Source organism: Schistocerca serialis, chromosome 1 (genome assembly GCF_023864345.2).
Source record: "Schistocerca serialis cubense isolate TAMUIC-IGC-003099 chromosome 1, iqSchSeri2.2, whole genome shotgun sequence".
Taxonomy (NCBI): Eukaryota; Metazoa; Arthropoda; class Insecta; order Orthoptera; family Acrididae; genus Schistocerca; species Schistocerca serialis.
This window is the reverse complement of record NC_064638.1, coordinates 547146641-547174064: the sequence shown is the minus strand read 5'-3', so window position 1 is coordinate 547174064 and position 27424 is coordinate 547146641. Positions and strand designations below refer to the sequence as shown.

The window sequence follows — 27424 nt, the reverse complement described above, 5'->3', positions numbered from 1 at the left end:
CTGACACTAGCAGACTTCTGTTGGCCAGAAAAACTTTCTTTGCCTGTGCTAATTTGCCTGTTATATTCTCCTTGCTTGGCCAATCATGTGTTGTTTGGCTTCCAAGGTAACGGAATTCCTTAAATTCGTTTAATTCGCGGACACCAATTTAAATGTTAAGTTGGTCGGTAGTCTCACTTCTGCTATTGTCATTACCTCCATCTTTCTTCGATCCATATTCTGTACTCATTAGCCTGTTCATTACATTCAACGCAACCTGTAACTCACTTCACTTTCACTGACGATATCAGTGTCATCCACGAATGTTATGAAAAATGTCCTTTCACTCTGAACAGTAATTTAAGGTTTAATTTATTCCCTTCATAACTTTTTCGACGCATAGTTTGAAGACTATTGGTGAAAATATGTTCACTGTCTCACACCACATTATTTTACCGCCATCAAAAATTAAACAGCTGATCAGCAAGTACCCAAGAGACGGCCATTTTCTTCTCTGTAACCAACGTGGAACCCAAACACGATTGTTGTTCGATCTTTGTACCCACTTGGTTCAATGAAAAATGGACCCTAAAATTAAATTACACAACGTTATTACAAGTTAAGGTACACTTGGCGCTAAAATACTGATTATGGTCCTATCTTTCTACCCCAGATAGCCGAGTCAGAGAGACTTTTAGCCAACAAACACCTGTTCAGATCTTTCAGCCATAACTCAATATTTTATCACCATTAGAAATGAAACAGTGAATCAGTATTTAATCCAGATATGGCCATGTTGTTCTCTGTAACCCACTTTGCGTCCAAACACCACTTTTATTAGATCGTTGTGCAGTAAGCAGTGGAACAAAATTAAGTGACACAATGTTATTTACAAGTCTAAATAGTTTATTTTATCTGTCAAAAACTCGTGTCATTTTTGCTAAAATTCGATATCACCTACCAGATGTAGATGACAAGGATGCAGCAAATGCAATGACGACAATCTCCTAACCCGGCCTTAGAAACCACACAACGTGGACCCAGTACTTTTGTATAGCCAGTTCTTCCCCATATTAGAGTGAAATTTTTATAGAACTTTCTATTCACTATATTAAATGAATGGCCTTTAAATATAGTTCTTCAATCAGTTTTAAATTCTGCAAATGGCTTTTATGTCGCTGGTTGCATGATATCAACCATATTCATATGTAGCCATGCTTTTGAAGCAGATCGAAAGAGAGACAGAGATTGGTAAACACAATGTTCACATTCTTTTATGTAGTAAGTATTGTTGGGACCTACTTTTTATATCAGTACTCCTACGTATGGGTACATTCCATGTTATTTACAGTATCTTCTGATCCCCTATATTTTCCAGGAAAGTCCATATTTCTACATATACTGAGTTTAAATGAATTGCTTGCTTGCAAAACCGCAACAGCTTTTTCTTTTCCGACTAGTAGCTTACATTTTTGCTTCATGGCAACTGTTTTCACCAAATATTCTAGTCTGTGCTTTTACACCTATCTCTTGCATTTCCATTTTTTTGTGTATACATAACACATTAACTGCACTTAAAGAGGTAATTGCTATAGCAGAGAATGGTTTATGTCTATTCAATAAAATGCTTCTGTTTCTTAATATATGTGGAATAATGTTACTTGTTGCAATGACTGTTATTTCGATAATATCTACATTTTACAGTATTTTGCTAAACAGTGTCCTTGATTGAAAAAAACATGTTCATCTAACTTCAGTATCACATCTCAGTCGCCATTTTTGGAGTCAGCGTTGGCGTTTTTTATAGTTAAATAGTTAAAACTATATGCACATTGTAATTGTTTAAAATCTTCTCTCAGCCTTGATTCTCTGGAAGATTTACTTGTACACCAGTCAACATTTGTGCTCTCTTCCTATCCACAGTATTTCTTCGCTTTATTATTGCCCATCCCGTCCCTCCCTCCCCCCCCCCCCCCCCACCCTCTTCAATAAACATATTTCAGAACCCTGCAAAACACAATACAGCAGTTGTTCTGTAGGCTGTCTGATAGGTGACACAACACAGACGTGATTACAACAGCGTACAATGGCGCACTTTGTAAATACTGTTTGTTGCCACATAAATACACTTTCGCAGTCTTCAAGAGGGTCAAACACTTTATCCTCTCCAAAACTGTTAATCGTAGCGACCAGCCTTGATATAGCATGTTCTTTAGCTAAGAAAGAAATAAAAGTTCGTTCTAGACGCATATCAGGGTACTTTATTAATCGATAAGATGCTTACCGATACCATTGTTTAGTCCTGGAATTGTATTTGACAGATTTATTTGTTACGTATCTTTATTCTACAATTTGAATTCTATAACAATAAACTTCCTGTTCCAACTATCTTATTGTTTTTCAAAATCACATTTCTGTTTTCTTGATAGTCTTCTTGCCCAGAGAATCATGGCTTGATGTTAGTTAATCCAAGCAAAGTTTTGTGCTACATCCAGCTCGATAGAGTTGATCTCAAGCAGCTCATTCTACAGAATTTATCAAATAGATAATTGTTCAATACACTACATATTTTCTACATTAACATGGTGGACCACTCCTTGTGAAATAGTTCTTGCAAGCCCACAGCAACATAATACACCTGCACCCCACACCTCTGAAGTACGAGAAATAAGGCATGTGCAAGTTCGAACATATTAACAAGTCTTAACTTGTCAGACAATGTGCTCATTAAGTGTGTTCATTAAGCTTGTTCAGACATGCTAGCACAGTCCACTTGATGTCACACATATGTGCCCGTCCAGTCGCCACCCCTACCCCTCCTCCCTCTCCCATGTGTGTGAGGTCGAGGGAAATAAGCTGAGATGTTTACATACGCTGAGTCAGCAAGGTCTGATGGAAGTCAGGACTTCTTGATGTGGTTAGAACTGCAGAATGTTTGTTATCTCATATTACGTGGATGTAGGTGGCATATGTATCCAGTTTCTGCCGATGGAGATAAGTTGTGTGCTAGTGGGCAAAAATAACAACTAGAGAGGGGATGATCTGCAACGCCAAAAAGTAAACGCGTATGTATTTAACAGCAAACTACATACTAAATTTTCCAAGTTGAGCTATAATATTGCAACATAGTTGCTTCACATAGTTGACTGCTAAATTAGGTATCTGGACATGACGCAAGATTTCGCTGGCATTTTGAGCAAGATATGTACGTGTGACCTAATATTAAGCCACGACCTCTGTGTACAAGAAGGATACCAAGGCAAGAACGATGTGATTGTGAGCTGAGTTCCAAAAATGGAATATAGAGTTAAATCAAATTTATATGTCAAATCACATATCCAGGAGAGAGCAATGATGATACCCAACATATCGGTATTGTGAAACGTTCAGAACTGTGTCTACGAGAACTCTTCATGTCTTCTTTGGCTAAAGAACATGTAGAAGTTATGATTTACAATTACAGAATGGTTGGTGTGTTTGACTCTGTGGAAGATTAAGTGTGTTAAACGTTAACAAAAAGTATTTACAAGGTTCTCGCTGTATTCTGTACCAATTGCTTCTCTGTTGTGTTAACTATTTTATAGCTTACAGAACATAAATTTAGACAACACTGTCCGTGGAGCGTAGCGATCTGGTGCTATACTTTGGGTAAAACAACAGTCAAGGACATGGTATCACGCGAAAAAACTGAGGAGCCGCCAGTATCAGCCATCGGGGCCCAAAAAATCTGAGGATGGCATTATCATAAGCCGAAACCGGCCAAAATTAACAAATGTTCAAAATGATTCAAATGGCTCTGAGCACTATGGGACTTAACTTCTAAGGTCATCAGTCCCCTAGAACTGAGAACTACTTAAACCTAACTAACCTAAGGACATCACAAACATCCATGCCCGAGGCAAGATTCGAACCTCCGACCGTAGCGATCGCGCGGTTCCAGACTGTAGCGCCTTTAACCGCTTGGCCACACCGGCCGGCTGTTCAAAATGGCTCTGAGCACTATGGGACTTAACATCTGAGGTCATCAGTCCCCTAGAACTTTGAACTATTTAAACCTAACTAAGCTAAGCACATCACACACATCCATGACCAAGGCAGGATTCGAACCTGCGACCGTAGCGGTCGCGCGGTTCCAGACTGAAGCGCCTAGAACCTCTCGGCCACAACGGCCGGCAAACAAATGTTATTGCGATTTCGACTACTGTTTTAACCAAAGGTTACAGAGCATATGTGTGTTGTGTCTGACAGTGTTCTGCATTTTGTACTCTAGGGCAATAAGAACACACTAAAATTTCTGTGATTGCTTCAAGAAGAAATAGGAGTGGATAGGAAAGAGATGAGGGATCCGCTATTAGAATCAGAATTTAGCAGAGCTTTGAAAGACTTTAAAGCAAATAAGGCAGAAAGGCCAGACAACATTCCATTCTAATTTGTAGAATCATTTGGGGAAGTAGCAACGAAACGATTATTCACTTTGCTGAGTATAATGTATGAGACTGGCGATATACTATTAGACTTTCGGAAAAATATCAACACACAGTTCCCAATATTGCAAGAGCCGACAAGTGCTAGAGTTATCGCACACTCAGCTTAACAGCTCATGCATCCAAGTTGCTGACAAGAATAATATACACAAAAATGGGAAAGAAAATTGAGGATATGTTAGATGACGATCGCTTTGGCCTTAGGAAAGGTAAAGGCACCAGAGAGGCAGCTGACATTGTGGTTAATAATGGAAGCAAGACTAAAGTAAAATCAAGACACATTCATAGGATTTGTCGATCTGGAAAAAGTGTTCGACAATGTAAAATGATGTAATGTGTTAGAAATATTGGGGAAGATAGGGATAAACTATAGAAAAAGATGGATAGTAATTTGTACAACAATCAAGAGGGACCAATAAGAGAGGAAGACTAAAAGTAAATTCTTGGATTAAAAAGGAAATAAGACAGTAATATAGTCATTCGCTCCTCCTGTTCAATCTGTACATCGAAGAAGCAACGACAGAAATAAAAGAAAGGTTCAGGAGTGGGATTAAAATTCAAGGTGACATGACATAAAAGATTCGCTAATGACGTTGCTCTCATGAATGAAAGTGAAGAATTACATGACCCGCCGAATGGAACGAATAATTTAATGAATAAAGAATATGGATTGAGAGTAAATCGAAGAAATAGGAAAGCAATGAGAAGTAGCAGAATTGAGAACAGCGAGAAATTTAACATCATAAGCAAGGACATAAAAAACAGGCTAGCACTGGCGAAAAGATAATTCCTGGTGAAGATCAGTCTGTTACTATCAAACATAAATCTCAGCAAGACATTTCTGAGAATGTACGTTTGGGGCACATTACTGTGTGTCAGCGAGATATGGACTGTGGGAGAACAGGAACAGAAGAGCATAGAAGCATTTGAGATGTGGTGCTACAGAAGAGTGTTGAAAATAAGATGGCTTTATAAGGTAAGGAATGAGGAAGTTCTACGCAGAATCCGCCAGTAAAGGAATATATGGAAAATACTGACAGGAAGAAGAGACAGTATGATTGGACATCTGTTAAGACCTCAGGGAATAGCTTCCATGCCACTAGAGGAAGCTGTACAGGGTAAAAACTGTAGAGGGAGACTGAGATTGGGATGCATTCAGCAAATAATTGAGGTTGCAAGTGCTACTTTGAGGTGAAGCGTTGTCAGAGGAGAGGAGATCGTGTCGGATCACGTCAAACCACTCAGAATTCTGATTGACGGCTCAAAAAATATTATTGACTTACAAGTAAACATTTCACACAGTCAAGACCTAGGAAAGATTATAAACTATATTCTGTATGCCTTTAGTTTTAATTTTGCCTGTAAACTATGTGGAAATAGGTACCACGGATTCCAACAATTGCGACACACGGTAAGTATTCTTTGAAAAATGGGTAAACATATTTTCCTCAACCTGGTCATATATAGACTTTTCGCAATTAGCATTGATTGCAATGAATAACATTATTCCAAAAGTCTTAAGAAAAAGGAACAGATTTCCCTATGAGATAAATTGGTCCTTCGAATGTAGTTAATGTGTTATATACATGCAAGAAAATTTGAAACAGAAGAGGTGAAATTGAAAAAAAGGCAATTGGAGTATTTGGTGAAAGCATATGCCATAGAGGAAGAATGTCTATGTGACTAAGTGGCCAGTCAGTGACACAATCCCAGTAGCAGGGTGTCTAAGTAACAGCTTCCAGGGGCAACAAAATTTTATTTTTAACATTTCATACAGTTATTGACTGAATTTTAAAAGTTAAAATAATGTCTTCAACTACTCGTTAAGCGTTCTAATCTTACGTTTAACTTTTAACACAATAAGTGTAGTCTTAGAGCTAGAAACTGTGCGTAGGTATTGACCCAGTGTAAAACATAGCACAGAAATTATCCAAGCTATTTATATGTTATTTGAGAATGAAAGCACACAGCGGCTTCTAAAAAATTTTAGATATTATTTCAAACCTTTACGAAAGCTTTTCTCGATGGCACTCCTCCGTAGAACAAATTGTTGAAAGCCAAAGACTTACTGCATACTGCATTTTCGCTATTTAAGCAGTAAAATTCATGCTTCGATGTTTTTATTTATTCCTTCTTTACTACTAACCCTATTCACAGCATATTTTTCAAGCTGTACCATATATTCCACTGAATGCAAATGCTACATTATATCGCTTTATGACATTTAAAAAAGTATTGATATGCACGAAAAACTAGCTTTTGATTGAAACGGAACACTAATTATTCAGAATACCAGATACTCAGAATTCATTCCTTACATAAAATACATATAATAGTTAATCGCACGCATGTTCATACAAACAGTCACAAACAATGTGTCAAATGATAGCTGAAAGTGTCAATTGTTATCACTGACCACAATGAATCACAGTCTCAACAACTACCGATCGATGTCACAGTGCATTTTGATTGTGTCTAACTTTACAAACGTTACAGAAATCAGAAACCCCTAAACCTAATATAGATCAACAAATCCTTTCTCCTATCGTTTAACATGGTCGGTTTTAGTACCTGCTTGGAGTTAGTTAAGCAGTTATTCATTTCTTCTGATAATAAAGATACTTGTCATGTGAAAAGGTTTCTAAAGTCTAAGAGCAACACTGAATATAGCTTATAAAGATGCTCAACACCATGTTCACTTACATTCAAAGATTTAATGATGTTTTTGTTGTTTAAAGTGGCATATGAAGCGTGAAATGTATATTTTTTATTAATTATTAACGCATCAGTAAATGTAGAATGCAGTGTTTGATTGTAAACTGACCAGTAAAGATAGGAGCTCCTCTCCACATGTTATCTGTAGACCTAACTAATTGTAAATTTGTATGGTGGATGATTTTATTAATATTCAGCATTTACAATATCGCTCAGTCCGATGCTCTGATGTGTAATATTCTAGTTTTGGGTCGCAACTGGTCTTTCGTAGTTCGTTACTCATGGAGGTAGGATTTATATTAGTTTGCACGGCGTTCAGACCTAGCGGCCATACAGTTTAACATGTTAACTTTTGAATAACATCAGCTTAGGACAGGTAAAATTTAGCGCACCTTTCTGTGATTCAATGTGGTTGATATCAGATAGTTAATCGCCCTGCGAGAAATATTTGTGGTGCTACGGTGATAAATTCTAGCATATTTTCAATTTTCGTTTGCGAGTGGTCTCCATAGAGATTTTGTACGATATCAAACTGTATTCTAACGCGTTAACTGTTCTCCTTAAGTGGAACTAAGGCAGAATGAGACATTCCATTTACACAACAATCAAATAAATAATAATTTTTGGGAATCTACTAGCACTTATTCCTATACAGGGTGCATAAGCTAAACGTTTCTCGGCAAATGTTATGGAAGTGGAAAGTGCTGCTTTTGTGCGGTTTTCACAGAATGCATTGGTAGTCATGGGCTCTTATTGTTAGCCAACAAACATATTGTAATAACACCTATAAACTGTATTTTTTGTGCAAACGTACACGTTTTCAAACAGAACAATGCCTGTTGACATTAACAGATTAAAAGTACGGTAAATTATAACACTTGTAATGTTTATTGCAAGAGTCTAGTGTGATTCGTTTAGGATACATCGTATTTTGAAAAGTTTCCACACCAACACTTGTTTATCCCATTCAACGTGAGTAGTTGCTATGTACAGCGTTGTTATGTTTGCTTACAGTGTGTTTATGTGTTCCTTGAGTTCATTGCGACTTACTGTTCAGTTAGTGTGTGACAGTCCAATCAGCAGATCGTGAGTGGATGATTGGATTTCTCAATGCAGAAAAAGTCGACATGCTCATGGTGTATGGAGAGTGTAAAAGAGTGCAGTTCGTTCCTGTATGATGTATGTAGCAAGATATTCCAATAAATGTCAACTATTTCGACAATTATTTATCACCCTCTCCAATCAGTTATTTGAAAATGATAGTATAACAGAAGGAAACAAGTGACGACAGAAGAGACTATTGCAGTGGATCCACTTGTTAGACCCCACAAGTCAACCGCGCAGAATCAGCTGTGTCAGCGAGATATGGACTGTGGGAGAACAGGAACAGAAGAGCACAGAAGCATTTGAGATGTGGTGCTACAGAAGAGTGTTGAAGATAAGATGGCCTTATAAGGTAAGGAATGAGGAAGTTCTGCGCAGAATCCGCCAGTAAAGGAATATATGGAAAATACTGACAAGAAGGGAAGTGACATGAGTCAAGCAAGTATCCCATGCATTCTCCATCGATATAGGTTGCATTCATATCAAATCTCTCTCGATCAAGAGCTGCATGAAAACGGTTATAGAATCGTGTTTATTTCTGCCCATGGCCATTAAGACAGGATACTTCAGATGTGTCATGTATCTTGTTTAAAGATTAAGCCACATTTACCAATCATGGCCAGGTAAACTGTCTAAATACGCACTATTCGTCAGTCGACCATCCCTATTGGCTTCGTCAGGTGGAACATCAGCGTCCAAAGAGAGTGTGGTGTGGGATAGTGAACCATCAGCTCATAGGCCTGTTTTTCATAGATGGAAAACTGAATGCGCACTAGTATCGTAGCCTCCTAACAGACCATCTTCCATGGATGCTAGAAGATGTTCCACTGCAGACTAGGAGGAACCTGTGGTACTAGCTCGAGGCTGACTAGCCTATAGTGCACGAAGTACTACAGCATATCTTCACAAATTGTTTCCAAATCTTTGGGTTGGACGCAGAGGACCTGTGCATTGGCCTGCCTGTTCACCAGATTTGGCATCTGTAGACTTTTTTCTGTGGGGAAAGTTGAAAGACGAATTACATCCAATAATATACAACGACATATTACAGCAGCCTGCTCGGATATATCTACTGAAATGTTAGCATGTGTGCAGCAGCCATTCCATACCAGACTGCGAGTATGAATTCCCTCTGTCAGTGGTAATTTTGAACACAACTCGTGATGCTCAGTTGTATCCTTACTGGTCAGAATCCACTTAATTAGTGTATGCACTTGTGTTGTTGTTTATGTTATGTGGGCTACACAGGTATTGTACAAGTGTCGATGTGGGAGATTTTCAAATACGATATCTCATAGACGACTCTCATTAAAACCCCACAACAAACACCACTGATTTATCCTACTTTTCGTAGCAGTTAATTCCATAAATTATCTGAGAGTACGCATTAGGAGTGATCTAAAATGGAATGACCGTATAAAATTAATCGTCGGTAAAGCAGATGCCTGATTGAGATTCATTGGAAGAATCCTAAGGAAATGCAGTCCGAAAACAAAGGAAGTAGGTTACAGTACACTTGTTCGCCCACTGCATGAACACTGCTGACCGGTGTGCGATCCGTACCAGATAGGTTGATAGAAGAGATAGAGAAGATCCAACGGAGAGCAGCGCGCTTCGTTACAGGATCATTTAGTAACCGCAAGCGTTACGGAGATGGCAGATAAACTCCAGTGGGAGACTCTGCAAGAGAGACTCTCTGTAGCTCGGTAAGGGCTTTTGTTGAAGTTTCTAGAACATACCTTCACCGAGGAGTCAAGCAGTATATTGCTCCCTCCTATGTATATCTCACGAAGAGACCATGAGGATAAAATCAGAGAGATTATACTATTAGAGCCCACACAGAGGCACACCGACAATCTTTCTTTCCACGAACAATACGAGACTGGAATAGAAGGGTAAACCGATAGAGGTATTCAAGGTACCCTCCGCCACAAACCGTGAGGTAGCTTCCAGAGTATGGATGTAGATGCAGATATTAATGTCGATAGACATTGTTTCATTCAAAACAGTGTACGTTTCAACAAAAAAATACACTTTCTGTGTATTATTACAATATGTTAATTGGCTGACAATACGAGCCCCTGACTACTAATTTATTCTGTCCATTTCCGTAAAATTCGCAGTGAAAGTTTTGGGTGATTCACCCTTTATACCCAAGATTAACTGCGTTTGTAACTTTTCATTTGTTAAGACAGCATTCCATCTCCACATCCTATTTGAATTATTGAGTCGCAATAGTCACAGTTGTTATTATCAAGAGTTTGATTCATTGACTGGGGAACCATCACTGATCGTCTTGGATCACATTCACATTACACAACTTAAGGTTCATTCGAACAATGAAAAGTCCAGGATGAATAACAGAAATATTATGAAAGGGATAGACTGCTGCACACCATAAGAGGAGATACTGAGTCACAGGCAGTCAAAACGAAAAGACTGCTGTATATCATTTTAGCCTGCAATCGAACGGCCTCTTTTGAAGTAGAAAACACACAAACACAACTCTCAGTCATGCTTGACTGCACCAGATGGGGCAGCAATCTATTGGTGGGGATAAGGAGGAGGCATGGGACAGGGAGTGAGGATAGCAGGTTGTGGTGGGGTGAGGTATACTGCTGCTTGTGGGAGCATCACAGACATGGTGAGGACAAAGTAAGGATATTCAGTGAGATCAGGGGATTGGGAGGAGGGGGAGGGAGAGGGAGTGGGAAAGGAGAGAAGTAGAGAAAGGGGAAAGGACGATGGGTACATTGATGGAATAGAAGGCTGCTTTGTGCATGAGTGCAGTATGGAAGGGATTGATAAATTGAAGACAGAGACTACCAAAGGTTGAGGCCATCTGGGTTATGGGAACATAGGGTATAATGCAGAGAGGGTTCAGTCCTGCACAACTGAGGAAAGCTAGTGTTGGTAGGAAGTATCGAGATGATGCAGGCTGTGAAATGGTCATTGAAGTGAAGAAGCGCATTGTGTTGAGCAGTATGTTCAGCAACTGGGTGGCGCAGTTGTCTGTTGGACACAGTTTATCAGTGGCCATTAATGTGGACAGGCTGCTTGTTAGTGGTGATGCCCATGTAGAAAACAACAGAGTAGTTGCTCTCCTACATTTTATCATATGTTCCAATAAGCCCCAGTAGTCGATGTCATCCACATACCTATCCCCTTCACTACTCCCACGCAGACGCAGCACAGCTTTCTACTCCAACAATGCAGCCACAGTCCTTTTTCACTTCTCGCTTCTCTCCTTTTCTACTCCCCTCTTCAACTTCCCAAACCTCCCAACTGCAGCAAGCGGCTTGACCCTGCCCCATCATGTCCCTGATCACTCCCACAACTACCACTTCCCATTCCCCCAATCTATCCTCCCTCCCTCCTCATACTTACCCCCACCACCGGATTGCAGCTGCCGTCAGGTGCAGTTATCACTCGGTCTAGCTTTAGCAACCAGCGGCACTGGTCATTTGTGTGTGTGTGAGTTGTGCTTGTGTGAATGTGTGTGTTTTGCATCTCAGAAGAAGGCCTTTCAGCCAAAAGCCAAAACGTGTAGCAGTTTTTTCGTTGAGCCTGTTTGCGATTCAATGTCTCCTCTATATAGTGAGTAGCAATCAAACCTTTTCATAATATTGTCGTTGAGGTTAATTCGAGCATATGACCACATACAAAACCTATTGCTTTTTCATCTACTACAGCTGTTGATCATAAAAGTAGAAATGTGGAAACACATGCTGAAAATTGTCTTCTATGCCATGTATTGATATGCTTGTCGATAACAACTTGAGTGTTTCAGAGAACCTGTCACCAGCCCGCTGTCTCCCAGAACAGATTTATCTCTAGCTGGGGACCGTAAAGGCATGTCTGAAGCAAGGCCCTTAAGCTCCGAGATTAGTGAGCTAATTGTAACGCGAAGAATCAGTCTGTAATGCCTGTATGACTTGGAGACCAAGGTGCCCCTTTGTGCTTCTGCTTGCTTCCGTCAAATTCTGCAGTTGTAACCATTAATTGAACCAGACTTCCTTAATTGACGTTAGATTGCTCTCCTTTCCAAGAAATATCGAAGTAGCAAGCAACAATGAGCACTGCGCGTGCTGTGTGCTTGACGAACCTCTTTGTTTTCGTTGCTTAGTTCCAGTATCTCTGGCATCTCATGAGGTGGCACCTTTGCTGCGCCTGAACGCTGTGGGCGTATACTAGCCAGGTTTGGATCACGAGTGTCTCCTGTGGGGAGTATGCCAGTGCCAACTCTAGAGCAGCCGCTTGCCTGTGTCTGCGGAGCACCAAGACACACTTTAGATCTCTACTAGACCTGCTGTCTGCTGCCTTTCTTGGTGGACGTACCCATATACACCGTCCTAAATTCTCCTGGGCTTGAAGCAATAATAATGGTCATCATCATGCTAATTAGCGTCTGCTGCAGTTCATGAAAGCACCTGCGCTCTTGTTATTGAGTTTCGTTTGGCGTTCTTGCCGTAAGCTGTCCTAATTTTTTCTACTGGGCTTTATTTTACCGATGCCTCTTATATGGATCAGCCTCCGGGTAATGAGAATATGCCCAAGTCAAATTTTGACTCTTTTGTAAGGGCTGTTTCACGTGTGCTACTGTCACATGTATTTTTCTAAGTTTTGAATTTTAATATTTTTTTATTGTCTGTTTCCTTTACACACAAAAATTTACCTGCACTAGCAGTGTATGCATTTTCAAATACTTTAAATTTTATTATCAGTTAATGTTAAATGGCCAGTGTTTGTTACTTATCTAGTTACGCAAATTTCTATTCTGCTAAAGTACTTGCTGGTCGCCTCATCTGCCTGCCATCTTTTCCTGTCTCATTTTTGGGTATACGTGCTATTTCCCACTTACTGTGTAAATTTAATGTATTTTCTGTATATTTATTTCAGATCCTGTGCTGAATTGAGCAGCTGTTCGGGATGTGTGGCGAGCTCTTGCCTGTTACTGTGAGTTATTTAAAACATAGTCCGCCTGCTTATCTGGGTGGTAACGTGCTGGCCTCCCCTGCAAGCGGGCCCGGGTTCGATTCCTGGCCGGGTTGGAGATTTTCTCCGCTCGTGGACTGGGTGTTGTGTTGTCCTCGTCATCATTTCATCCTCATCGTCGGCGCACAAGTCGACCAATGTGGCGTCGAATGAAATAAGACTTGCACTTCGCCGCCGAACTTCCCGAATAGGGGCCTCCCGGCCAACGATGCGATACGCTCATTTCATTTCCATTTAAAACATCCGTTTTAGCCCCGTTATTTATATTTTGTGCTTGCTTAGTTATGCTTCTTGAACTACTAATCCTCACCTTTTATTATAAAGCCGGTTCAATTGTATCTATTATTTTGAACTTTCTGTTATTTTCAAAGTTTATAAGTTTATAATCAAAGTATACGTGTGTCGGAGTCTTTGTAACATCGATTTATAAGTAAGGAAAGGGTTATTGCGTTTCAGTTAGTCTCTAAGACGAGTTTCTAATGTTATGGAATTTAAAATTTTTGAAATTCTCTTTATTTTTATAGAAACTGCAATTTTAAATTCGGCCTCTGTAATAAGTAAATATTTTAAGATTATTTTCAGTATCTCCAGTTCTCTCAGTTCAAATTCGTTGGAACTGTACAAGACGGTTCCTTCTCTCCGCGCTCAGTGTAGGAATGAAATGGGATAAAAGACAGTTAATATAGGTACTAAGTACCCTTCGCCGTGAGCTCTTCCGAGTATATGTATAGATGCGGAAGTAGCTAATCCTGCATCAAATTTAAAAATTACAATACACTCAACTAAACTGGTTATTTGACTGAACCGTTTCGACAGAAAGCTAGCATCTAGCAGACGAAAAACTTAAATGCATACTTCTGGCAGATAATGGCGGTTTGCCGGAAGTACCCGTAGACACAGAAGACTCTGTTATATAGAAGCTTTGGTGGGAAACATGTTTTTTTAATTACATTTATCTCTCTCTCTCTCTCTCTCTCTCTCTCTCTCTCTCTATGTCTGTGTGTTTGTGTGTGTGTGTGTGCGTGCGTGTGTGTGTGTGTGTGTGTGTGTGTGTGTGTGTGTGTGTGTGTGTGTGTGTGTGTGTGCGTAGTGCCGTAAGTTTATGGAATTACGACCAGCTGCTGAATAAACTGCTTTTTCATTTCCAGTCAAATTGTAAAACATGTATATAGTATAACTTTCAGACCACTGACAATGTTTTAAATTTACGAAACAAATTCCAGAGTTGTAATAAAAAAATTCATTAGGTAGCTGTACTGACAGTGTCAGTATTAATATACAGTACAGGGTAACTTTCCGAAGTGTACTGAAATCTAAAGGACGTACAAATAAGTATGACGTACCGTTGTGCACGAAAATTAGTATGATATTTACAGAGCTATCTTTAGATTTCTAATGGCAAACATTAACAACATCAAGTTAATTATACAAAAAATGTCAAGAAATGAAGATTTGATTGAGCTACTTGCTATAAACGGTTCACATTACTGACAAATCCACAATAAGTTTCAGCAGAGATCCGAGAGAAAAGAGGATCGCAATTTTGGAAAAAGCTACTTCCTCCGGGATCTCTTGTAGTGTTACTTTGTGAGTGTTGTTGGCCGACTGTGGCACAGTTTTCTGTGTTTATCCATCAAGTACTATTCTGGGATTTCCACGCAGCTGCCTGTTCTGGACACATGAGGCGTTCAAATTCTGTTCCCATAGTCAGAAAATGTTTCAGGTTATTTATTGACTAAATCGTTGGCTAAACAAAACAATGAAAGAGGAATTACAGTTAGCTAGTTATTTGTTATTACTGTACAAGCTGTAACGTCAGCCTGTATGTCACCGTATATGGAAATCATAACTACTTACAACAGACAATGGACTGTAAAGTATACCTTGCATAAAAATCCAACGCAGATAGAAACGACGAGGCAGCAAAGTGTGAGCTGCTCCAGTTCCTGTGGAGGGTCCGCGGATAGCTTGAGAGTCACACACAGCACGAGAAATGCGATGCAGGCGAGCGTCATAGTGGAGCGCAGTCGGCTGAGGAAGCTGGGGCCCCGGCCTTGCGGCTGCCAAAGGCCCATGAGCCACCGAATGGTGCCTCCAGGGACCACCAGCGGATCGCTGTGCTCCATGCGGCCTCCTGCTGTGGAAAGCGTAGTCTTGAAACCCACTGTGCTCTAGGAGCGCGAACATGAGAACCTACGAACTCATCCATATGATTCGTGTTGACATGCTGTATAGGGCACGACTAGGACTTTAACATATGTAAATTGTTGTTGTTGTGGTCTTCAGTCCAAAGATTGCTTTGATGCAGCTCTCCATCTGCTCTACCCAGTGGAAGCCTCTTCATCTCCGAGTAACTACGGCAACCTACCTAGGAAGACGCAACTCTCAACCAAAAAATCGAGTTTGGACTTTTTACGCATGCTTACATACTTCATATGGTCGCTAGTAATCAAGGACTACGAAACTGAGCGACTAAGCGCATAGTTTCATAACCGCGAGGTCTATGGATCGAAATCGCTGCTTGCACTGATTTTTATTCCCAAGTAAGTCTACAACCGATACGCGTGGTATACTGCGAAATTGTGTAATGACCGAGAAACATTTGCGAATGTAGACCGGTTTGTTTAGCAGTAGATATGTTGAAAAAACCATGCACAGGCAAAGACTCGGCGTTCCTTAGAAGTATTGTAAGTCACAATAATCATTTTGATCATGGTTCCGCATCAGCAGCCGTGCATGCAAGAGCCTCAATGGGCTAGAAGTAACAGCCAATCAGTTGAAAAATACAGGTTTATTAAACCTTGACCATGGTTTCGACGGTTTTAAAACCGTCTTCTTCAGAAGATATTGTACGTAGAGCCGCACTGTCTATATCCAATGAGGACGTCGTTGACACTGACTTGTACATGTCATGCATATAATTAACATCTGAAATATATTATATAAAAGTAGTTGCCATCTACTGTAGACAAACCCCTACAGTAGGCGGCTACTACTTTTATACAATGTATTTCAAACAGTAATTAAGTGGATGACAAGTACTAGACACAGTTAACGACTCAAACATTCGCTATAGATCAGACGAGTCTAAGTACAACATCTTCTGAAGAAGATGGTTTTAAAATCGTCGAAACCATGCTCAAGGTTTAACAGACCCGTATTTTGCAACCGGTTAACTCTTACTTATAATCGATGAATACAATATCGATCGTTTTCCACGTTCCTATTATGATTATCATCCTGATTCGTGCAGTTCTCCATAGGCTAGACATTTCACTTGCCCAACATGTACAGCAATATAAATAAAATGATTATGCCGATTTAACTGAAGTTCTTATGCATTCTTTTTTGTTTTCAATATCCTTGCGAAATTTTTTCTCCTTTACGCAGGATAATGATTGTGAAAATAAAAAAGATAATAATGAATGTTTGCACACCCATATTAATTAAGTGCTAATGAAAAAGAAGAAATGAGGGCAGAGAGATTCGATGTATGGACCTCGCGCTCATATAATTAAGCTCTTAACACGTCCGGATGCGGACTTCTTCAGTAATGCTGACGATACAAAATACAGGGTTAGTCAGGAGGAAATTTGCAGTGTTTGAAGGGTGATAGTATAAGTGATACCGAGCAAAAAACTTCATATGGACATATGCCCTATTGCGAATGGTTTCCGAGATATGACGTATGTAATAACACTATGTTACTTATTTTTCTGTGTTATTCAGACATCGTTACTGTTCACATCGTACGACGATAGTGTAGAGGAAGCTGAGACGAACAGTTTGATACGGGACACTTGTGATCCATCAGATCAGGAAACTACTTCCAGTTGGGCTACAAAGAGTACCTACGTTACATCGCATGCGCATCGCGCCAGGTTTTCAGTATCCTCGCGCTGTCTTTGGGCAAACTGTAAGCCCTAGAGAAACGTGAATCAATGTTGTTAGGTATTTTTTTTTTTTAAGGAAACTGGATGTAATTTTGTACTCCGACATGTTTTCGCTGTAGGGTGTGGGTTTCGAGTGATTCAAAAAAATCATAGAAAAATGATATTACATGTATTCTATCTCGGAAACCATTCGAAAAATTGCATTTTCCCGTATGCAGTTTTTTATTCAGATTCACTAATGCTATCATCACTCAATGCGTGTACCTTTCCTCCTGACTCACCCTGTATATGCACGCGTAAAATCTTCAAACTCGATTTGCTGGAAAAAGGTTGAGAGTTTCGTCTTCCTGTGTACATATGTTGAAGTCGTTGTCGACTCCTACATACCTTGTCAATAGAATCAATTCGGTGAATTCCATACGTTCCCCTTGTAAGAGTCTCAATGATTGAGCGGTCACACGCTCGAAAGGATTACCTGCTCTATTATCTCTTTGTCAACTGGCTTGTTAGCTTATAAAGATGCAGTACAGCAACATATAAACAATGCTTTCATAGTTGTAGCCTTCTTAGTTGTAGCCTTCTTAGTATACAATAAGGAGGAATAAAGTCATGACCACTGCACACGACGACATCAAACGCCCCTAGTAACGTTGTGTCCACCTGAGGCGCTAAGGAAAGTATGTAAGCAGAGCAGAGCCAAAGAGGTAAACAGTCTAGCGACGATACGGACAGTGAATGGGGGTGACATGTGTTGAAGGACCTCACCTCATCACAGAATGTGATGATCGGAGGCTTGTACGCTCTGTAAAGAAAGGCAGACGGCACTAGGCTGCTAGAAAATATCATCGCCAGTGGGGAAGATATTAAGCGTGATGGGCAACAATGTACAATGTTCTTACATTGTTATCAGTTGTCATGGTGACTTCTATTACTTCCACAGGTTCCATGGAAACCCAGATGAATATTCTCCATGGCATGATAGTGCCTCCAACAGCCTGCGTCCGTGGTGCAGCTCATGTTCGGAGCAGCCGTTTGGCTGAATGGATGACAGCGTAACAGGACACGAGTCTCGATGATACTGTCGTAACTGCAATCGTAAATAACATAGGAATACGTAGCGGTCGTCTTCTGCAAGGTCCCATGTTTAACAATGTGTACTGAATGCTGTTCTCGAAAACATTTTGCCTGCATACGCACTGTACTTTGTCGTCAAATTTTCCGCCCAGTGCCGTCTGTCTTTCTTCACAGAGCGTGCAAGCCTCCGATCACCACGTTCTGTGATGAGGTGAGGTTCTTCAACACATGTCGCCCCCATTCACTGTTGGTATCGTGGCTAATGTTTACCCCTTTGGCTCTGCTCTGCTTACATACTTTCCTTACCGGGTCACGTGGACAATGCTAATGACAAAGAAAGAGCAACTTTGTGCAACATATTATCAAGCAAATTATGAGATATTGAGATTAAAGAACTGGCGTAGTACAGAAGGAGATGAGCAAGACTACAAAGCATATTTAAAGTTGTCCAATAAATCAATTAAAGCGTCTGATCTCTCCTGCTGAATGAGACTTTTATGCTGATCGGATTGACATTTAAATTGTTTCAAATTTATTCGTTAATGTTATTCCGAAAATGATATTTTTATTCCACCATAAGACATTACGATGGGTGATGATAGGAGTTTCAAAAGTTTTTTTTTTCTTTTCCAAGTATAGTTTTGATTCTTTATAAAGATTTGAAACTCCACAGGGTTGGAAAAGTTAATACGAGGGTTTGTAGACTTGCATCATTTTCGTTCAGAGTTAACATGGAAAAAGGACGAGTTGCGACATATATCAAAGTTAGATACAAAGCCAAAAAGAGGGGAAGAACAGATTACCTGAGTATCTTGCAGGAAGGGTACGAGTAGGACACAGGCACATATGACAAAATTCCTCTGATTATTGGAGTCAGAGAGCCACCTTTTTTTAGGATAGTTAAGTGACAGACAAACGGTAATGGAAGAAATCGTGGCAGAAGAGGAAAGTAATATTTGTAAGGATCTGAAAAAAAAGATTAATTGATTTCACCAGAAATAGGATTATGAAAAACAAGACAGATGAATATGTATGTCTAGAAGATGTGGAAGGATGTAGAAGTTGAATATGATGGATTGTACATCTACATCGGCATGGTTACTCTGCAATTCACACTTACGTGCCTGGCAGAGGGTTGATCGAACCATTTTCATACTACTTCTCTACCATTCCACTCTCGAATGGCGCGTGGGAAAAAGGAACACCTAAATCTTTCCGTTCGAGCTCTGATTTCTCTTATTTTATTATGATGATCATTTCTCCCTACGTAGGTGGGTGTCAATAAAATATTTTCGCATTCGAAGGAGAAAGTTGTGTTTTGACTGATGTTAACTCTAAACGTGTATACATATATAACTGCGTAGGCTTCCGCGGCCAGAGTCAGTCGACATAAAAGTTTTCTGGGTTTGGTACCGCGTCATAATGTAAAAACTACTGCTGCTATAGAAAAGCCAACGTTTCGGCCACGATTGCAGCGGCCTTCTTCTTAGACCCAGAAGGTATACATATCTCATAAACTCACTCGTTACACATTATTATTAAAAAATAATCATTCAAATGATCGATGGAAGATATAATCATCTACCTAACTAACTTACTAAACAATTACTATGTGCCTCTATCTGTTTCTTCGTCGTATGGCATATATGGCAAATCAGTAATATAAATATGTAGATATAAAAGAAATATTTAAACATGGCAATAGTAAAAAAACATAAAAAATATGTAACATAGTGAACAAAGAACAAGCTAATGGCACTCCAGAAGAGAGCTTCTTTCATAGCCAGACAGAAATAATTTCACTCCCATTGATATTCTCGAAGTGCACTTCATGTACAATATCACTAATAGTTCGTTGGGGAGCATCCAGTTACATGAAAATCTACGAATAAGGCCTCGTTTGTGCATTTGCACGTATTTCGTGAGAGATTCGTAATATTTTCTATCTAATACAGTCCTTGTGCGATCTTGGAGTCCTTCCTGTAAATACACCTTGTAGATGAGGTTCTGCAAACTTATTCCACCGGTTGCGCCATTGCCCCAATGAACTGTAGTTGTTCTGGCAGAGTGTATCTGGTTCCCATACGACCCTCTGGAGGCTTCTGACTGGCAGATGGGCTTCACGGACTGGACGTTACATGTTGGGAAAAGTTGTTTGTACTTACTCACGAGAGCATCAGCATTTTGGAGGTCTGGTGGAGCACTTAGTGTGGAAAGTCGAGGGGAATTAGATCGTTCCCATGACAATATTCACAGTCCGATTGAGCTGTACGTCAGTTAGTTTCGTGTGGTGCACAGGAGCATAGTATTTCGGAGAAAAGTAGACATGGGCGAAATGCACCAACTTTATTATGACTATTGTGTTGTCCTAAAGCGACAGCTTGGTTTAAGCACTATATGTTTTATTTATCACTGCTCTGCCGCATCTGAAGACTTCAATACATATTGCCGAAATTAGTAATCTAGTAACTGTAATAACATAGCGATTTTGGCAAATAAATTGGTTTTCACAAGAAGAGTACAACCCAAGGGCAAAAGAGCTGATCCGTAAATGATCCTTGGACCCCAACGCCGAACTGCACAGTTTCTGGGTAACGTTGTTTCCAGTACTGATTTTTCCAGCAATCTTAGTCAGGTGTTTCTTGAATGAAAGCATGTCATCTTGGGTAACTCCAAGGTAGTTTGCAAATGATTGTATCGTGGTAGTTAGTTAGCTCATAATTAGCGGATCTGTTATGAAGGTACACACTTCTTTCTTGCACTAGGTAACACACGCCTCTTTTTCTTTATATAAATTCCCGTTCAGTGCTGTCCATGCTCTGATTATGGTGTGCTCAGTTTCGGCAAAAATTTCTATGTTATGTGGCTATAGCAATGTCATGGAAGTAGGAGAACTGACTTTGCGTTTAAAGTATATCGGATGTTGTCGTTGTCCCCAGTCCAAAGACTGGTTTGATGCACCTCTCCACACTACTGCCTCTTCATATCTGCATAACAATTGCAACCTACATCCATTAGAATCTGCACAGTGTAACGTCTTAGTCTCCCTCTACTGTTTTTATGTTCCACACGTCCCTCCTTTGCGAAACCGGCAATTCCGTAATGCCTCAGTATATATGCTACAAGCCAATCCTTTCATTTTGTCAAGTTGTTCCATAAATTTCTTTTTTCCCTTGTTCGATACAGTACCTCCACATTTGTAATTCTATGTTCCAGCTAATATTCAACTTTATTCTAGAGCATCAGATTTCAAAAGCTTCGATTTTCTTTTTGTCTGAACCACTCAACATCCACGTTTCACCTCTGCATTAGGCTACAATCCGCACAAACGTTGAGGTATGCTTCCTAACGCCTAGATCCATATCCAATAAAACTCATCTACTGCTTTTATTGTTTCGTTTATTATGTCTAATTTCATGTCTAATTAGATTAATTCAACCAAATTTGAAATGCGTCAGTCAAGTGGTGGACTGACACGTCTCATGTATCAATGTTTTGGATTCTCATTATCGAAATCCGTAGCATGTTTCTACGGTTCGATGAACATGTGGTAGCGAAAGTACGAGCAATATCGGTGATTGAAAAGTCAAGCCACTAACACATCTTTTAACTTCCCCCTGTCTCGTAGTAACAGCGTATCCTGTTTTGTTGTGCTCTATGAGCTCGACGGAGTCATATGACAAGGACAACGTATGGCAAGCTCCAGATGCCCACAGGCAGAATAGGCAGCTTCTTAGAACCAAACTGTGAGTAAAGTCAAATACTGGTCGACGTACGCAGTTGCTGGGTCGTGTATTGTCTGGACCAGCGATGGCGTGGCGCAAGTGCTCAAGATTGCGCCAGATGCAGTCATGCACCGTGGCGTGCCAGAGCCTGTCTAAGAAGAGCTGGTGTAAAGAACTGTACTGCGCGTGAAGACTAAATTATAAAATATAAAGAAGTCGGTCTCTCTGATCAACAGACACCTACATGCAATGCAGTTCTACGCCGGTGCCATTTTTCATAGAAAAACGGTGGCTCCCAGGCAGTTCAGGAGATTTTGATCCCTGCTGTCTCAAGGGAAACTCGGCGGATGTTTATTTTTTATATTTCTTCTTCTCCACTGGTATAGAGCTTTGGCGTCATTGGCCGGGAGGCCCCTTATGGGGCAGGTCCGGCCGCCTTGGTGCACCTCTTATTACATCCGACGTCACATTGAGCGACCTGCGCGCCGGATGGGGATGAAATGATGATGAAGACAACACAACACCCAGTCCCTGAGCGGAGAAAAACCCCCACCCAGCCGGTAATTTAACCCGGGCCCGTAGGACGGCAATCCGTCACGCTGACCACTCAGCTATCGGAGCGGACTCTTCTCCATTTATGAGGGAGGAGTTGCGACGCCCTAGTGCCACTTTACTTGAAGAAAAAATTTCTCTCTCACACAATGCAGGAAGGATGCCCAACGACAGTTCTAAAAAGATGATTCTATGTGAGAGTTCATGATGCTGTTTTCTACAAAATTCGGATGCGGGACGACAGCACATAAGAAGATATATGACAATCAGAAGTTTGGAGATCGGATTTCTCCAAGCTGTATATTTCCAGGATAAAGCAGCGACAAGAATGTGACCAATAATGCTGCAATGCCTCTCATACAAGAAATTTCTCAATTTTTGGCCCAGGACAGCACAGGAGGGAACCGTGTAAGAGATAATAATGAGTTGAAAAGTGGAGGGATATAGTTTCTCAAGTCTGACAATATTGTTTGAATTCATGCTGAAGAAAAATCGGTTCCTCTACGCACTGTTTAGCTCCTCCAATTTCTCTTTCCCCAAACTATCTTCAAGATTTAGAGTTCCCCCATGGAGAGGACAAAAATTGAGACAGGCAAAGAGAGTCAGAGTTGCACAACACCATCACAATGAATATTGAAGTAATCAGTGCTGATCACAAGGTAGAGGAAATTTTTGCACATACCAACAAAATAGAGATAGCTGGAACAACTGTGAACGTAATAATTGTCGCTGCTTTCGGGTTGGGGTAGAACGACATAGGCCAAGACCAAAGGCCAAGATGATGGATATTCAGGCTTCCGACTTATGAGCAAACAACGTTGCAGGGAATTCATCACTGCAGTGACAGGCAACTGGAATGGAAATGCAAAGAGGAGAACCCGCGAGTGCCCTTGGAACGAAAAGCGTAAACCTGATCGACTGTGATGATGCTAGAGGACTGCTGTTAGAGGAGAAAGATAGTGATAATACACAAAATTTACACCCAGTAATCACTGTCCTAATAGGAGAGATCAAATATGAAGACATTATGGACAGCGATATTAGTTTTCTACCATCTTAGAGTTGGCATTCAGAAAACTGCTGAGAACATAATTGGCCAAAGTTAACACTACAGAAAGTCAAGGTTAAAAGGATAAGATCGGGGACGTGAGCCAGCAGATGCAGTTAGAGTTCATTAGCCACGGTCATAAGCAAGAATATAATTTTTCGAAGCACGAAAGCTGTTGATTAAGTTAATTTTTGGTATGGATTTTCTGTTGGAAAATTAGGCCGTTCTAGATCTCAGATGTGCAAAAAGATGTATCGGTACACATTTGTTTCGATGAACAATTAAGCCATGATCAGAAGCTGACAAATTGTCTAGAATTACCCAGAACGAATTTTTCACTCTGTGTAATGACGTGTAACTTCCCATCAGATTAGCACTGTGTGGCAAACGGAGAGTCAAACCAGGGACCTTAGCGTATCATGGGTAAGTGATCTACCAACCGAGCTACCTGAGCATGACTTATAGCCTGTCCTTATGACAGGTCACGAGCTGTGTTCAGGTAGCTCAGTTGGTGCAGCATTTGGCAGCAAAAGACTTTTGTGTCCCAGTATGGCAAACAGTTTTAATCTGCCTGGAAGTTCCATCCGTCAAATTAGGTTTGGAGTCTGAAGTGAAAGATGTAAGGTCAGGAAGCGAATGAGCGAGTCACCACGTGTATGTTTGAGACAAAGAGTCTCCCATGGAAAACGAAATCAAACTCAAAATTCAGTGGAAAGTGCAGGCTAATAGAGATATTAGTTCATTTGAAAAGGAGAGGCCGAATAATACAACCGTTTTCTCACTGAAGCTAGGAGCAGTAAACAAATTTCAGTAAAATATTGAGGTGAAGGAACATGCAAAGTTTTTTGTCCAGTCTTTCGTGATCTCTGGCATATAAGCATGCTCGAGCAAGACGTGATCGAACCCACAGTTTTAGCGTCTATTACGTCAAGAACGTAGTATTGAAAAATATGTGTCCTTGTCATTGACGGAAATTGTAAGTGGACAGGAGGAAGAGTCCGCCTTCCTCGGTTTTAAGAATAGATGTAGGGCCTAAGAGCAGACTGTGATTGGCCAGTATTACTTTCTGCGAAAAGTAGTGATTTTTTCTCGACAGATCTTGCACTAATCACTCTGGTTGTTGTCCATACCAGATAAGTCAGTACACGCACCTGAGCCATGCCCAATTTGCGCCAAAGAAATCTTTCCCTAAGGTTTGGGCATGTCCCTTCAATAACATGGAGCGGAGGATCTGCAGAACGTTGTCCATCTGCAAAGCTTGTCAAAAGGCAAGTACTACATCAAATTAGGGAACACTTTTAACCGTTATCCACAAAAGATCTTGTGGGCCGCCTTCCGAGGATGGGATGTGGGTTCTGATGTATCCTGATGGTGGTTGAGTTAATATTGAAATTTGTGACTTAACACTCCAGTACGGATGGCCACAGCCAGGACTGTGTCAAACAAATTTCAGAAGGAGTTCTCGTAGCAAGTGGGGCAACCTGATAACGTGATTTTGGATGATGGAGTGCAATTCCAGTTGCAGCAATAGGTGATGATACTGCAGAAGCGCTTCTCACTCATTCTCAAACTCCATGATAAGGATTATGCGAAGGCTAGTTAGTTTCTACATGTTGTACGGCACCAAACAGCATACGCCCTGGGACGTTTTTCTGGTAAATTTCCAAGATATTGCGAATTCATTTTCACTTAGCGCCATGAGATTTCCGCCTGTCACTGTCTTGAGGAACCAAGCCGCAGGTCAGAGACTTGGTGAATTTTCCCTCGTGGCAGACGAGGCGCAAGACAGAAGAAGGAATGCACTAATAGGAAGGCTATATTACGACAGTATAGAGTGGGTCAGAAAGAGTTAGTGATTTCGCGCAGGCTACCAAACAAGCAAAGGGCGCTGTGCCACGAGTTTTTTCTGTTTGTACAAAGGCCCACAGCCAAACTGGAGGACCTTGTAAGGAAACTCAGTCAAGACGGAAACTTTTAACTGAAGGATCTCCTGCAGCATACATCACATCAGTAACATTAGAAGTTTTACTGGCTATCAGCCTCAGAAAAAGTGGGATAACAAGATCAGAATTCTTGATATGAGTAATGCCTGGCTCTAGTCCATCACCTACTCTCTTTCTTGTTATAGAAAGTTTCTTGTGATTATGTCATGCACGCATGAATTTCTGCTAAGATCGAAGTTTGTCATACGTTTCCTTTAGATCAAGAAGAGATGGGTATCATTTGTGGGGTTTCCTGCCTGACATGTTTTTGTATTATTCTCTGTAGTGATTTTATGACCTGTTGCTTATGATCTCAGGGTTATGATGTCCTGGGGAAGAGTATGTCTCTCTTTTTATTAGCTAAGTGATTTGAGGCTCATACAAGTATAAACAATGAACGACATGCGATATGTTTATTTGTAACAGATTTGGCGTCCCGTTTGTTTCGCTGACGAATTTCATAGGATAAGTGAAGATCCGTGGTAGTTTTGCTGTCTTGAATGGCTGGTCAAGTGTAAACGTAGGGTATATCAATCAAATTACTACGGGTGTGCTGAGGTTTTCAATGTCCAGTACGGTACCTGCTTTCGATTATTCTTAGTTTATAAAATTCTTAAGGCTTTCGTGGCCACTTGTTGACAAACTGCCTGTTGGTTCCTGTCTCGGGTTCCTCGGCTGACGTTTGTTTGATGATTTTTCTGAGGTTTTGCCAGCACGAGTGGCTGCCATTGTCAAAGGTCCACCCTATATTGCTGTTGATGGACTGGAGTCGAGTTCGCGGCCGCAGATTATGTGTACCTGGTGCGCCAACGTCCAAGGGCTTTTCCGTGGTCATTTACGGTGCTATTCTCCTCTTGCTATCTGCAGCTGTCATTCGCTGCAGCACGTAAAACCAATATCCGTTCCCATTAAGGCTTTCTTCTTTCTTGCTGAAGCTCTCCTCATGTTTGTGTATTTCAATACCTTCTGTGAAAAAGTGGATGTGAAAGTTCTTCTCTATAGCCAGAACTTCCGTCTCAGCGAATCTTATTATGTTGTCGGCATCACACAGCGCGTGCTCTTCCACGGACGATTTCTCCACCTGCCCGAACCTACAATGCCGCTTATATGCTGTGGTTCTGGTGCTGATTTGAAGGGCTTATTTCATTAGTGGTACAAGTCCATTTTTGTTCATTCTTAGATACAAAGCCCTAAAGTTAAAAGAACGCTGAAAAATCTGCAGTTGAGATACCAGAAATATTCAAGTATATATACTTGAATTTATTGTGCAATCATCTAACATACACTTTCCCGCATATACATGGTACGCGGTATATTTCCGGTATTGCAAGTTGTCTCTTTTCTCCTTTGCCGATCTGAGACACTCTTTGATCTTCTTTGTTGGTTTGTACATAGTTTTTGCGCCGTGTTTGTGCAATATAGGCCAAATCTGTCCATCACTCTGGGAATGTATGGCAGAAAAACCGTACTCAACATTCCTTTTTGCGGTGAGCCGAGTGTTTGCCTCTGTTACACTTATGTAACTGGTGGAGTGTACATTACTTCCCGGTACACTTTCCAGCTGCTGCATATCGCGTCTGAGGTGCTACGGCTCACATATACGTCTTTCTCGCATTACGAGTGTATTAACCATGCCTCTTTTCTAGCTCGGGTGGTAATTTGACAGTTAGTGCAGATACCGATCTGTGTTTGTTTTCGTAACAAGCTGTATCCCATATTTTCACCATCCATTGTGACCAACACACCTAGAAAGAGTAGTTGTTTGTTCTTTTCTACTGCCATGGTAGCTTTTATGTTGGCATGGGGGGTGTTTATGTGTCTTAGGACGTCACCGAGCTGTTACTCACTATGAGTCCACACAACGAGGGTATCA

The 27424-nt window shown here is 40.7% G+C and overlaps 1 protein-coding gene across 1 annotated transcript in view; it reads right to left on the bottom strand.

The window, feature by feature from the left end:
- Positions 1 to 27424, bottom strand: part of LOC126412900 (uncharacterized) — a 79941-nt gene that overhangs the window by 30427 nt on the left and 22090 nt on the right. Inside the window, exon 2 of the mRNA XM_050082823.1 lies at positions 15161 to 15448. Within this exon, the coding sequence (XP_049938780.1) occupies positions 15161 to 15448 (288 nt within the window). The remainder of the gene's footprint in view (positions 1 to 15160; positions 15449 to 27424) is intronic.